At 33.7% G+C, this 14,203-nt stretch overlaps 2 protein-coding genes across 3 annotated transcripts; both read right to left on the bottom strand.

Moving 5' to 3' along the window:
* Positions 1-340: 340 nt before the first annotated feature.
* LOC107875662 lies at positions 341-1,940 on the bottom strand. The gene is made up of 2 exons (XM_016722464.2): positions 1,701-1,940; positions 341-1,055 (listed from the first exon to the last, which is right to left on the bottom strand). Exons 1-2 carry the CDS (start codon positions 1,828-1,830, stop codon positions 658-660), a joined length of 528 nt encoding a protein of 175 aa, XP_016577950.1. The 5' UTR covers positions 1,831-1,940; the 3' UTR covers positions 341-657.
* A 4,072-nt stretch (positions 1,941-6,012) lies between these two features.
* On the bottom strand, positions 6,013-11,515 carry LOC107875660. 2 transcript variants are annotated; one of them, XR_007056815.1, is made up of 3 exons: positions 10,734-11,515; positions 7,834-7,941; positions 6,013-7,105 (listed from the first exon to the last, which is right to left on the bottom strand). XR_007056815.1 is itself a non-coding variant. In XM_047414043.1 (2 exons), exons 1-2 carry the CDS (start codon positions 11,476-11,478, stop codon positions 7,913-7,915), a joined length of 774 nt encoding a protein of 257 aa, XP_047269999.1. In that variant the 5' UTR covers positions 11,479-11,515; the 3' UTR covers positions 7,241-7,912. The 2 variants fall into 2 exon arrangements, 1 of the variants encoding a protein (XP_047269999.1); XM_047414043.1 differs by lacking the exon at positions 6,013-7,105 and having other exon boundaries at positions 7,241-7,941.
* Between the last annotated feature and the right edge of the window lie 2,688 nt (positions 11,516-14,203).

Here is a 14,203-nt window from a genome sequence, read left to right on the forward strand (position 1 = left end):
ATTCTATATTTTACATTTTAAATTTAAATATTTAAAAATTATATAAAAAATATTATAAGTTGTAATCCTTCCCATATTAATATGATTAAAACGCATCCTAAAGTGCTTGACTCTCAAAAAATGAAATGCGACTTACCTACTATTTGACCACATAAAATATCTCTAACGCTATTTCTGGTGGGATTTTATGAATGAGATTTAATGACACTTGAAGCAAACTTATTCAAATTGGCCAGACTGCATTCAAGATAAATCTTGAAATGTTTCTGATAATATTGCAAATGAAAACCAAAAAGAGGCATGTACTAACATTGCATCCAAAAGCAAATTACAGCAATAATAAAATTAAAGCCCAATGCACTCATTAATTAAGCTGCAACACTTACATATACAACCCCTTTTTGCAAGGACTAAACATGAAGATTACACAATATGCTACAGCCAAACCTATATATAAACATATATAGGCATGTGTTTATATATAAGACCATCTCATTTAAGGCGAGATGACCTTTATTCCAAGCAACTTTGACATAGTACTTAGCGTGTAAACCTTGACACTTTCTCTCACTCCACTTAATAATTAATATCTCACATTCTCTAATGGAAAGGAGATTAACTAGAACATTAGAAAGTACTATATACATACATGCATACTTAAGGTATGCCAATAATGGGGAAAAAAGGGACATAATAGCTAGTTGGTGCAAGTCCCCATTCTCTTGGCACTGGTAGATCAATAGTCTTGGATGAACCAAACTCATCATGACGTTTTCCATTATTATCATTCTTGTTGGATGAAGGGCATTTTGTGTAGAACTTCAAGGAGTTAGAGATAGTGTAGGAATTGCCATCATCTTCTTGAGACTTGACAACAGTGGGGTCTGTTTCTTTTCTTGAAACAAAGAGCTGATTTGGACCTCCAAGGATCTTGGCATAACATTTGTTTGTTGGATTTTTGTCAAAAGGAAGGCTTGTTTCAAAAGATCCATCTTCTTCTGTTGTAGCCATAGTCAATGTTTTCACCTTGCTGCACTTCACTGAAACCTTTATTCCTGGCCAATTTTGAAAAATATGGTCAAAATATAAAATATCCAAAGACTTGGCTAGCATTTGGCCATAGATTTAGTTGAAACTTGAAGAAGAAAAAAGTTTTGAAGTTAGTCAGAATATAGTTTTTGGGATTTGTAGTTGTGCATGCATTTTATATGAAATTATTTTTTGAAGTTTTGTGGGTGGAAGTGAAATTTCACCCAAAAATCGATCTGGACCAAATCTACTTCAAAATTTATGGCAAAATATTTTGACCAAATCTACATGCAGTACCGTTAAGCCTATGACACTACTGTTTGGTATGAAAATATTTTGTTAGATAAAATTATTTTTTGGTGTTATATTACTTCATTAGTTAAAGTAATACAAAATATATGTTGGTATGTTGTTGTTGTATTAAAGTGGGGAAAATGACTTTTGTCACTTACATATAGAAATCATTTTTCTTTCAATCAACACTTGGACGTTGTTTTCAAAATTTAACACTGAAATATTACCAAGATATACTATATTATCATAAGTATATAACTTGCTCTTCACCTTGTAAGTTACATTTGCCATCTACTTAAATACTCAACAAAAATAATCTTAGAAATAAATGATCATATTCTACGGAAAAATTGCTAAGGAAGAGAAAATTAAATTACCGGAGAGATCGATATGGTGATTGCAGTCTAGGCAAGTAACAGAACCCTTCAAGACATAACAAGAGGAAAACTGAAGTGTGGCTAGAGCCAAGGTGATGAAGAGTGCAAATCCCAGCTGATATGCTGCCATTTGATTAAACTTGTGCTAGCTAGCTAGTAGTATAACTGTAATGAAACTAATGTAAGTAGTGATGTATATATGATGTAAAAATGTTCTAGTATAAATAAAGGAGCAAGTTGTCTATGAAAAGCAATGAATGAAAGGGTCCACAAGGCCTGTTGTGGTAGTTGGAAACAGTGAATTATTAACAAATGCAGCTCATAAATTCTCCTTAAATTAATTTGCTGACTTATCTAGCTCCTTAGATTCAAATTAGATTTTATTATTCTGCCTACATACCAACTTTTTCAAATAAAATTTAAAGTGGAGGAGTGTTTTGGCTATTCGCCAAGAGTCACAGTACTATTCAATTTAAAGATGATCTGGCCTGGGCCAAATTTAAAGATCGTTTGTGCATGTAATGAGGCGGTGCACAGAAGCCCTAGTACGGAGGTATGGGAGGTTGACTATGAATGGATGGCTAGGCAGAGATAGATCAAAGAACTATTAGAGGGAGATGGTTAAACATGACATGAAACAACTACAGTTTACCGATAACATGACTCTAGATAAGAAGGTGTGGAGGAGGAGAATTAGGATAGAAGGCTAGTAGAAAGGCGTGTGTCCTTGGTCAGGTAGGTAGGAGTGTTTTGTTTTGACATCTATGCTAGTGGTCTTAGTGCTATGTTTGTAGCATCTTGTTTGTAGAGTTCTGATAATTTTATTGTCTTGGATCGATCGATTGGAATATTACTTTGTGCTAGTCTTGTTTCTGTTATTATTTGTTGTGTTAATACGTATTGTTCCTATATTATGTCTTTTATGAATCATTTTTATTTTGAGCCTAGGGTCTACCAAAAACAGCTTCTCTAACCCACCTCTTAAATAGTGATACGAATTGCATACAGTTGCTTCCCCTTGCTGTTGTTGAATAGGGCGCCAACCCTGTCTTTTTCTTAATGTACATAAAGATCTTCACACCCAATATTTAGTCAATAGACTTTTATGTTACTCTGCTACTGTTGAACAATATATATATATATATATACATACTATGTTAATTATTTGATGCCACAGAAGCTTGCTAGTTGTTCAGATTTCAAATTGTTATATGTGGTCAGCTTTAACATATATCAATTCATTGGAGTACCGTACATAGGTACAGTTATTTCCAGTAGGGGAAACTAATCCATTTCCCCACCCCCATTAAACGAGGGAGAGAGTGGGGGCAGTAGGGGAGGGGCTATAAGCATTATGATGAGCAAATTACCTAAGAATTCACTAATTCTTATAAACTATTTTGAGACGAAGGAAGTACATCACCCCGATGGTTCAGATATTCCCTGTGGCTTTGCGATTTGGGATGTGGTTTTAAGAATAATTCTTATTCTAGAATTAAATTTGCATAATTCGTTTTCTCACTTAACCATTTGCTTAGGTTAACTCAGGTTTCCATTTTTTTTTTAATGGAACAGCTTTGATCAAGTTCAATAAAACTAACCAAAACTTAATCCCTTAGATCTCCAAAATGTAAGAAAGATTACCCAAAAAAAAAAGGAAAAGGAAGATAAAGAGAAGATGCCCAAAATGGATAAAAGTAGATGTAAGAAACTAAAACATATTTCAGGGTCAGACAACGTAAAAGTAACCTGAGCCAAATTAACAAGAAGCTAACAACCCAAAAAACTATAAACACTACAAGACAAGACATATGACACAAATCTTCATAGAAGAAAAGGTCAAAAACTTCTCAGATTCATCGAAAGACACATGTCCAAGATAAATATTCAAATTTCTCAAATTCATCAAAAAGCACATGCTTCCCAAATACATCAAAAGGTGTTTTGGTTCAATAAAAACAAACCAAAACTTGACTCCTTAGATTTCCAAAATGTAAGAAATATTACCCAAAAAAACACGAAAAGGAAATGCCCAAAATGGATAAAAGTAGTCATTTCATGAATTGTATTTTGAACAGTCTGAAGGACCCACAAGTATGAGGTGTACAAAAACTGAATCGATGGATAAATCGAATCGATAAAAATGTTATTAGTTTATACTTTATTGTTATTGGGTTATCGAGTAAATGGTTTGTCAATGGTTTTATAAAAAAAATTATTGGGTTATTGGTTCGATTTGATTTTTTCTTATTGGGTTATTGGGTAAACCGATAACCCAATAAGAATATATATATATACTAGTTTAGCTGTACGCGCCTTGCGCGTATACCTCACTTTTTGATGAGTTCAAACATTACACTAAATAGGATATTTTTTCAAATAATAATGATGAATATAATAATTAAATTTAATATCTTTTGTGTATGTAAAGATGGAGAATTTATTTATTAAACCTAACTTTTATCAAAAGCATTTTTAAAAGTCGATCGATATTCATCTACCATCTGTAAATTGCAACAAAACAATACAATGATAGAGATATCAAAATAATACAACTAAATTTAATCTTTACACATAAAAAAATTCTCAAAATCTTCCGGAACTTTTCAAAGCCGACTAACATTTATCTATCACTTGTAAACTGCAACAAAATAATACGATAAAGTGATATCAAAATAATACAATTAAACTTAAATTTTATACACAAAATTTCTCAAAGTCGATCAAGATTCATCTATGAACTGTAAACTACCACAAAATAACAAACTAATAGAGATATTACGATAATACAATTAACCCTAACCTTTACCTAAAAAAAATTTTCAAAGCCGACCCGCATTCATCTAACATCTGTAAATTAAAATAAAACAATAATAAGATAATAAAGATATCAAAACAATACAATTAAATTTAACCTTTACACAAGAAATTCTCCAAAGCCAAATGACATTCGTCTACGACCTGTAAACTATAAAAAAATAATATAATAGTGATCACAAAGTTTCGATTTTGATCCAACTAATTCTTTTCTGAGCGATCTTGTTGGTATGTGGTAGATAAAGAAGTTAGTTATGAGCAACAAAAAGTATAATATATTCTACTAAAGTGACACATAGAACGGAATATGTTGAGGTATGCTATGAGAAGTTATGAGAAGTAGAAAATAAAAAATATTGAACTAAAAGGATACATAAGCTAAATTAAGCTAAGCAAAATTAAGTTGGCATAGCAAATAATATTGTGTTTAAATTAACAACGTAAAAAGGGAGAGATGATATAACGATCAAAAACCTGAAATTGTTGAAATTGTGCTGAGACGGAAAACAATAAACTTTGTTGAGACAAAAAAAAGAAAGAAAGATCGCAGCTATCTATAACAATGAACAATGAAAGAAAAAGTTCAAGCGTTTATATAAAAGGACACTAAAAGCCGTGGTGGAAAGAAACCAAGTAGGAATCAAATAGGATTAAAAAAAACACAAAATGGGTAAAGGAAAATTTTAGTTAGAAAAATTTTATTATGAAAAAAAGCTAAATTTGGTTAAAATACAGAAATCAGATAAAGAAAAATTTGGGTATAGGAAAATTAGGAAAATTTTATTATGGAGAAAGGCTAAATTTGGTTAAAATACAGAAAACGGGTAAAGGAAAATTAGGAAAATTTTAGTTAGGAAAATTTTATTATATTTATTTTGTAGAATTTAATTATAAGGAAGAGCGTAAAAGACGGTTTTGTCTAAAGCGGACTATTTTAATGAAGGTCAAAAAGTTCAATTCACTTTTCTAAGGGTTTTCACACTTTTAATATATTATATAGATATAACTTGAAGATTCTTATAAATTAAAGCACATTAAGTAGGATTTTTGGTTGCAACTAAGATTCGATTTTTTTTTCATGTTAGTTACTACTATTTCTATTTTATGAGTATTTTCTTATCGGTTAAACCGAAAACCGAACCGTTAAGGACTAGTTAAAACCGATAAACCGAACCGATAAAAAATATCTTATTGATTTGGTTATTGATTTAGCATATTTAAAAACTGAAAACCGATAAATCAAACCGAACCGAACCGACCTATGCACACCCCTACCCACAAGCTAGAAACTCATGGATATATGCATGCTTTACGTTTTTGAAATCCATTTTTGACATTGTTTTGATGTGTGAGTGATCCTTTGAATAAGAACGTAAAGATCATGTCGCAAATGGGAATTAATCAAAGATAAATAGATGACAAGCTATTAAACTTGTCATAAGATTTCCACTTAAACTATATTTTGTTTCAACTGATCACATGATAAAATATTTCTATTAGAAATTTTCGTTCCACTAGGAAAAACCTGTGTGTGACTTCTGGGTGGAGTGTCTAAATGAAACTAGTATGTTTTGGGTAAAGATTGAAAAATCTGGGATGATAACAGCAGGTACCAAACTCCTCCCAACTACAAAGGTGGTTGGTCTGACATCTTGAATTAATGGAGAGTTACAACTTACAAAGAACTTTATTTCACCTCTGCAGATACGTACAATCGACAATGAAATCTTGAAGAACCATATTATCATGGCATTTACTCCGAAGCTATAATATTTCTGTACAAGGACGTTTATCTGAACTGCCTCACATCATTTAGATATCGATCAGCTCATAAATGAAATCAACACTTTAAAATTATCGTTCACAAAATCTATCATTGCAAGTATATGTTAGAAATCAGTACACTTTGGATCTTATTTCAGGAAGACGACATATCACATATATCATACCAGACATTTAAAAAGGATAGCCATTGAAGGAAACCCCAAACTAAGGAAACATATTTAAGCATTTACTGTCATGTTTCTTTCTGCTCCTTTCAACCATCTTTTTGTTCATATGAAGAGGAAAGTTTCAATTTCACCACTAATACAATCCATCAAATTAAGCGGCAGTCTGTTTACAGACAATCGTGCAGATTAAACTTTAACCAGACCATCTTGATATGTTTTAGCATTTGAAAGTTCAATTTTCACTTCCACATGGTACTTTCACTTTTCAACCCAAGTGAAAGGTAGTGGGGCACGAGGCAAGTGCATAGCACAGCGTTTTATTTTACATGAAGCAAGCAACATGACTATTTAACTTTAATATTTGTATAAATTACAAAAATTACAGAGAAATTGCAGAAAATGTAAGAAACTAAAACATATTTCCGGGTCAGAAAACCCTTAGCCAAATTAACAAGAAGCTAACAACCCAAAATAATAATATCCTAACATCAGCCTACCACCTTGAGATTAAAAAAAAATTCGATCTCACTTATTGATAAGCATGAAAAGCTAACTCCATGGTCATTTTCTTTTCACTCCCATGTCTTACCAGCTCATATCCAGCGTCTAGAGCAGTCAAACTAGCTCTTACGCCCTCTAAACATTTTTAAAAATGAGAAATCAGCGCACTAAAATCACATTAATGAAGGAATGCAAACTGTTATGACCTAGCTTATGCTTACGCACCTAAAACATACTTTTGAAGTTCACAGAGTTAAATTCACAAAGAAAAATTACCTAAGAATTTGTCAACAATATGGCAAGAAATGAGTAGAAAACAAGCAACGGCAACCAACAATAATTAGAGGGGATAATAAGGGCATGTTCATTTAATGATGTCAAATAGAGAATGGAACTCCTGTTCTGCTTCAATAATTATGCATATTATCCTAGTTTCATTTTAAGATATGCAATATACAATCATTTATTCGGGATCATGCAAGCCCTTGAAAACAAGCTCCTCCAAACTTTGGGCACACAAATAAGTACTAACGCATAAGAGTGCCATAAACTGTAATTGACGTCATAACATACAGCATCTAAGCATTAGAAATCAGCAGTTCAAATCTCGCGATGTCACCCTCTACTTCTATATATAAATCTCTCAGAAAAATGATATCCTATATCAATCAACTTATTGTATATCATCATTTTCATAAATATATATAACTTGTGTGTCAGGTAAAAGAATATATACATATCACATGATTCTAGATCAAGAAGGTGCCAATCGTACACTGAAAAGTACAAATAATTCTCTATGCACATGCACCAAACCGGGAATTGAGTTGTATAACAGAAATTGTAAATCAAAGCAGGCTCACCTGTGCTAATACAATCTTGGACTTCGGGCTGGTACTTCCTCCAAGGGGTTGAAGAAGAAAGGGGAATAGCTCAATCGACTCAAGATGTTCTCTTCTTTTCTTCTTTTACTGCAGGTAGGGAAGGGGGTTATTGAAGAGAGTGAATCTAGCGCTCACTTCTCAGGTATACTAAAAAAGGATTTGGTTATGAGCTAAACAAACTACGAAGAGAAAATTTGAAAGGTGATAACTGTGAGCTTATTAACGTTATCATATATATGTAGAGGTATACCAGGTAAACAAACCACAAAAAGAGGTTCTGAAGATTGAAGGCTTACATAATTTTCATTCACTGTTGGGCGCAGAACCTGCATCTAAGTCTGAAGGAAATATGGGCGAGCTATCAACTCCAAAGTGTGTGTCCCTCACACACGTACACCTTGAGGCAAGTTTACTGTTCCTTGCACCAGGACATACCAAGGAGCAGTTTACACTCCGCTTTCAATACATTGCTTTTGACATACTTTAAAATTACATATATTCTCCATATGCAAAGATGACTGGATAATTTTCATGTAGACCAAAGACTGATCAGAGACTCCAATGCTGAAGTACAGTCACATGGTTGGAACTGAAGGAGTAGCAAGTTTCTTGAGCTCTCAAGCCCCAAGATCTTACACTTTAACTACTAAATCCACAGAGTTTGACTTCCAATATGGTTTCTATAGAGTTCTTATCTCTTAAAATATCAAAATCGACACCCTTGTCCAAAAGCATTTATCAGACGAGACTGCTATGTAGCCATGTAAATGGACTAATATATAACAATGCTGCATTATTACATGTACTAATATATTTATATCAAATATGATTTGCTACTTTTCTTTTAATACATCAGAAATATTTGGTTAAGCAGCGACCTTGCCTAACCAAAGGTTGTCTAATAAAGCATCCTACAAAGAGACTTCCAAGAGCCAGAAGTATTAAGGGAATGGCTATAAGACATGAATTTCCCCACCACATTGGATTTGATATTTAGTTAAATAGGGTTGAATCTGACCAGCTTTTCATGTATCTAGAGGATCCATCAAAATACTCATGTCTGTTGATATCGGTAGGACATGGATACATTGAGGAAAATAAAGAGTCTGTAAGATAACCAGAGATGGCAAGAGATAATGTATGCAAAGTATTTTTAGACAGGAGAAAAGATGGTGTTGACTTAATTTGCTGGAAACCAAAGAATGGTAAAAAAAAATGAATAGATAGAACCATGATACATCCCTAAAAGGTGTAACAGTAAATCGACTTTTGTTGACCCTTTCCAATCACCGCCACGTTGCCAGCAAAGGAGCAAGTAAACCAAATTTTCTTGGTGATGACAGAAATTGCACCTATTTGATGCCCCCCCTCTGTTGGCAAGAATACCTTACTGTAACTGTTATGGCAAGTTTGATTAGGCTCATACCATTATGTTCATGAGTAAAATCTTAGCATGAGAAGCACAACACAAGAATACTTGTCAATACAAAAATTTGAGACGGAATAAGATGGGATCATAGGAGGAAGTTGGAGAAACAATAGCACTTCACAAGAAAGCAGATGTTCCGGATATAATATTTCAGGCGACGGACTGCTAGTAATAGTGCAAAGAAGAAATAATAGTACCCAGAGGATGTCTATATAGTGGAAGGGAACTATAGCAGTGATCATCTTCTCTCATAAGAATCTTGATATATCAAAGCAAGAACTTTCTCTCCTTTTCAACAAAAAATTAGTAATGACTGATCAGCTCAATATCAAGAAACAACGCAGACTTAGAGTTTCTCCACTCTCTTCCCTGTTAATTTCTAGTACAGAAAGTCGAAACAGTGCCTCAGCGAATACACTTCATTCTCCTTATCACATTAATAGACCTTCCTATAATAAGTTGTAAGTTTGACTCAACAGGGTTCACCAACTAAGGCAACTTTAAGATTATTAATGAGACCAACACTTTTAACTGCGGAGAATTTGAAAAATATGCACACGCCCAGTGGCAGAGGCAGAATTTTTGCCCAAGTGGATTCAAAAGAAAATTAAAAAACGCCTAAAGCTAAAAAGATTAGAAACTGTGGTGAGCAGGAATTCAACTTGTGCCCTCTAAGAGAATTTGAACCTCCTTACCACAAAACTGAGTTTTTTTTCCGATGAATGAACCCCCCTTGTTCTACCTAGATAAGTCCATGCACACACCTTAAAGTAATAGCTAACAAAGAGAAAACATATTAGGCAACGACCTGTTTGAGACATTAACAGCCAATGTGCTTTCAGGCTCAACATTAACCCAAACAGAAAGGACTTTTTATTTAATGCTAGCACTTGGCTTTTAGTTATAAGAAGTAGAGGTTGCTTGACTGCAAATGCTATCACTATTTTTTTTCCTTCCAATCTATCTATATAATTCGCTTGATTAGCCCCATCTAAACTTCGGTTCCTAAAATCTTAGAAGACAGGCATTAAGCACCCTCCTCGTTTACACCTATAATACAACAACAACAACATAGGGTACAATCCCACCAAGTGAGGTCTGGGGAAGGTAGAATTTATGCAGTGAGGTAGACCTCGCTTACACCCATAAACCTGGAAATTGCAATTAGACATTGTTTACATCTATAAGCCTGGGAATTGCAATTGAACAGCTTTCACTTCCAGTATACAAAGACAATCTTCTTGGATTTGCTATCATTGTTGCTAATGTCAATAATCAGGAGGACAATTAAATATTTTTTCTCCATAAAGCTAGTTCATTTAATTGAAACTATAATATTACTAGAAGGGAATATATTCTAATCATAGCTATCAATCAGCCCTTGATACAAATTCAAGCAGAAAACCTAACAATAATCTTAAAGATTATTAAACAAGTCAGGTAAGAAAACCTGTCTTCTGCCAAATAGAATCTCGAACTTGCCTCAAATCTCTTCCTTTCAACTTCCTCCCAGCTCCCTCAAACACAGAGGACACCATAATCGCTGTCTGCTTCGACGCAACAAATTCATGCGGAGGTAACATCTCACCACCACCGTCCTCCTCGTTATCATCAACATCGTCAAAATGCAGGCTTATTCTTTTCGCTGCTGCTGCTGCCGACATTACAGGAACATTCACCGGTGCGGACTGGAGATACCTAACCCGATCCACAGGTAGCCGTTTCGGAATTGTAGGAATCAAACGAGCCGATGACGTGGAGGAAGACGACGAGGATGATGAAACGGAGAGCAATGCAGCCTGCGCGTGGGACTCAGACTCCGGGAGTGCAGCTAGGATACCGAAACCGTAATGCTTGTGATTGGAATTACGATGGTTAGGTGACCGATGGAGATTAGCCTTCGGGCTTATTGAAGTTGAAACAGTAGATTTAAGAACGACGTTGGAAGACACGTCAAAGATATCGTGCTCGGTGAGCTCATCTCCGGCGGCAGAAGTGGATGTAGACAGTTGAGATAGTGAGTTAACGGTCGATAAAACGCCAAGGATACGATCGGAATACGGTTGTTTCCGATGGTACCTGGGATTATTGGCGCCGCCGCGGCCGCCGGAATCCATGGGGAAATAGGGCAAAGGATAAACGGCAATGGAAATAGTGAAGCTGCTTTTTGTGTTGTTCGTTGAATACGTGACCATTTACATGCATATTTATAGTAAAGTTAAATTTTCCCTCTTTATTATACTCTCATCTGACATTAATATGATTCATAAATATTAAGAGTGCTGTAATTAATGTAACATAAGCTTATTTCATTAAAAGTAAATATGGATAAGACTTTAATAATACATATGTTTAGTAGATAAAATCAAACTAATTGTTACTCCCTCCATTCCTTAATACAATCTTGACTACTAGAAAGTTAAAATAGTTTTATTAATATATCTTTGATTAAATAAATACTTTTTAATCTTTTAAGATTAATTAATGATCATGGTAATTTGAAAAAGGACATAATAAGAAGATTTTAATTAAACTGTTTTTAGAAGATTAAAGGAACATTTATTTAGAAATGTACAACCCGAAAAACATATAAAATGAAATGGAGGGAGTAAGAGTTTGAAGTTATTTAGGACCTCTAATTTAGTATTGTATATTTAGTTTTACGCCAGAATATTTTTATCAAGATAGTGATGAAGACACATTTGAACTATATTTCTTTCTGAGTTTCATCATTGATGAAATCGTGATTTTCATTAAGGAGTTCAAAATATAAAGAAATAAATGCATAAATTAGTCGAAGGGGGTTCGAAGTCTGTTGTTTATATATAAAAAATAATTTCAACTATGTATAAATAGTATAATTTTCCGTCGAGAAGATTTGGATAAATCCAAACACCAATCTATCTTCGCTCCTGAATTTCACACTTTAACTATCAATTGTTCTATCTAAACTATCACTATATATGTTTCTAATTGAGTAGTAGACGGTGATGGTTCAAGTAGAAAAAAGGAAAAAGAGTATAAATGACTCGGTTAATTTTGAGGTGTGTTTTAATACATAGATGATGATGATTGATGATAGTTTAAATAGAAAAACCAGCAATTAATAATTAAAGTGTACATATCAGGAAAAAAAACTCAAATGTATTTTTGACCATTTTATTTTTTAAAAAGGTAAAAATTCAGTTACTTCTTTGAACTTGGCATTATGCCATTACATAGCCTTCACTCCTCAAGACACTAAGGATAAAGAATGTGCATATTCTTTTTTTTTCAGCATGAAAGTGGATACACTATCTTTTGTAACGCTTGAGGTAGCTTTCAAGTGCAGCTTTTCAATGATAAATTTTTTATGCAGTCATATATAAAGGTTAATTTGTTTTTAATGCGTATTTTTCTCACTTCTCAGTATATACACACATGATTTGGACAAAATTATAAGGTTCACGTAAATCAAATTATAAGTTTCACCTAAACCCGTAATATAATCAGCTGTCTAAGTCCGCCCACAATAGTCATTAGACATCATTAGATGCAAAGTAGCTCATTTGCAAAGACATATTGTGGCAATTGTGAGGAAATATTTTAGGTAATGTAGTACGACTTTTCAATACAAATTTGAATTAGTCGACCTCAAATCGAATATCAGACATCATATGAGAAGATGGTTAAAATAACAACAAAGTTGCGAAGTATAATTGCAAGTGCTAAGCTGCATATGAATACATATTTTATTTAGATTATGAAATCGAGCATTCCTCGTTTCTTCTATGCTGGAAAATGTAAAAGAATTACCTTAACAAGAGGAAGGGTATGACACTTCTTTACCCCCATGAACACTACTTTCTTTTTACAAGATCTCACATTCACCATCTAAATCTGGAATTCAGAATTACATTTCCAGTTTCTTTTTATTTTTTCCGAGGAAAGGGAAAAGGAGAAAAAAAGCCACCCTTTTGTGCGGGGCGGAGCTAGAGTTAAGTTTCAAGTTCGGCTAAAGACTTGGTCCGAACATTATATTTATCTTAAGATATTCATTAAATATGTAACTAAAGTAACTCAAAAGTAGGCTTCAAATCTTGGTTTTGCCGCCTCAACTCTTATTATGATACCTATTGTTCAATTCCTAGATTGTTCTTCAACAAGACTCTCCTACTTCTCTTTTCCCATCGTCATCGTCATCGTCTTCATCTTCATTTGTTACCTCTTCACCTGATTCATCATCATCATCATCATATTCTTCATCATCCTCGAAAAATTCATCGTCTGACTGAACCATTAGCTTCAATCTTCCATCTTCTCTGTAGGCATGCAAGGATTCCCATTCAGGAATTTTAACCTCCTTGAGAATAAACCTACCATTTTCTCTAAGAGATTCAAAACAAACACAAGGCTTTCCATTTCTTCCAATGCAAGAAATTGGAGGAGGCAATAATGATCCTTTATTTGTTCTTGATCTAAGTTTTGAATATTCATGATGATTTATAATCCCCTGATTACTAATGCATGTTGACCTGATTTCTTGGTCATTATTCATTATATCTTCAACATCATCAGAGCTTTCGAATCCAAGACCTTCTGTACATGGTGAAAGACAATCTGAATTTCTCGATGAAAAACTTTCGCTATGCTTGTAATATTTCTTCTGGCTGCTTGGCGGATAAATGGGGTCCCTTATTTTTCCTTCAATCGTAGATTGGTGTATTGTTTCGAGAGAAAATGAATAAGAATCATAAGAAGAACACGTTGACGATGTTGATGAGGTTGTGGTAGACAATGGAGGGAGATTATTCGAAGAAAAAGATGAGACGGATGAAGAAGAAGAGAACACGGAGTTATTATCTTTGAAATGTAACTCATCAAAAATCTCTGTGAACGAGGAATCTTTAATCGGTGTCACGGATTTAATATGATTCCACG

Source organism: Capsicum annuum, chromosome 6 (assembly GCF_002878395.1).
Source record: "Capsicum annuum cultivar UCD-10X-F1 chromosome 6, UCD10Xv1.1, whole genome shotgun sequence".
Lineage (NCBI taxonomy): Eukaryota > Viridiplantae > Streptophyta > Magnoliopsida > Solanales > Solanaceae > Capsicum > Capsicum annuum.

What these genes read in the sequence shown, in the direction of transcription:
- LOC107875662 (XM_016722464.2), bottom strand. Translation starts at nt 1,830, where the DNA reads ATGGCAGCATATCAGCTGGGATTTGCACTCTTCATCACCTTGGCTCTA. An exon ending in TCACCATATCGATCTCTCCG is followed by an intron (nt 1,056 to 1,700) that starts GTAATTTAATTT and finishes AAAATTGGCCAG; the next exon opens with GAATAAAGGTTTCAGTGAAG.
- LOC107875660 (XM_047414043.1), bottom strand. Translation starts at nt 11,478, where the DNA reads ATGGTCACGTATTCAACGAACAACACAAAAAGCAGCTTCACTATTTCC. An exon ending in TTCTATTTGGCAGAAGACAG is followed by an intron (nt 7,942 to 10,733) that starts GTTTTCTTACCT and finishes CCCTACCTGCAG; the next exon opens with TAAAAGAAGAAAAGAAGAGA.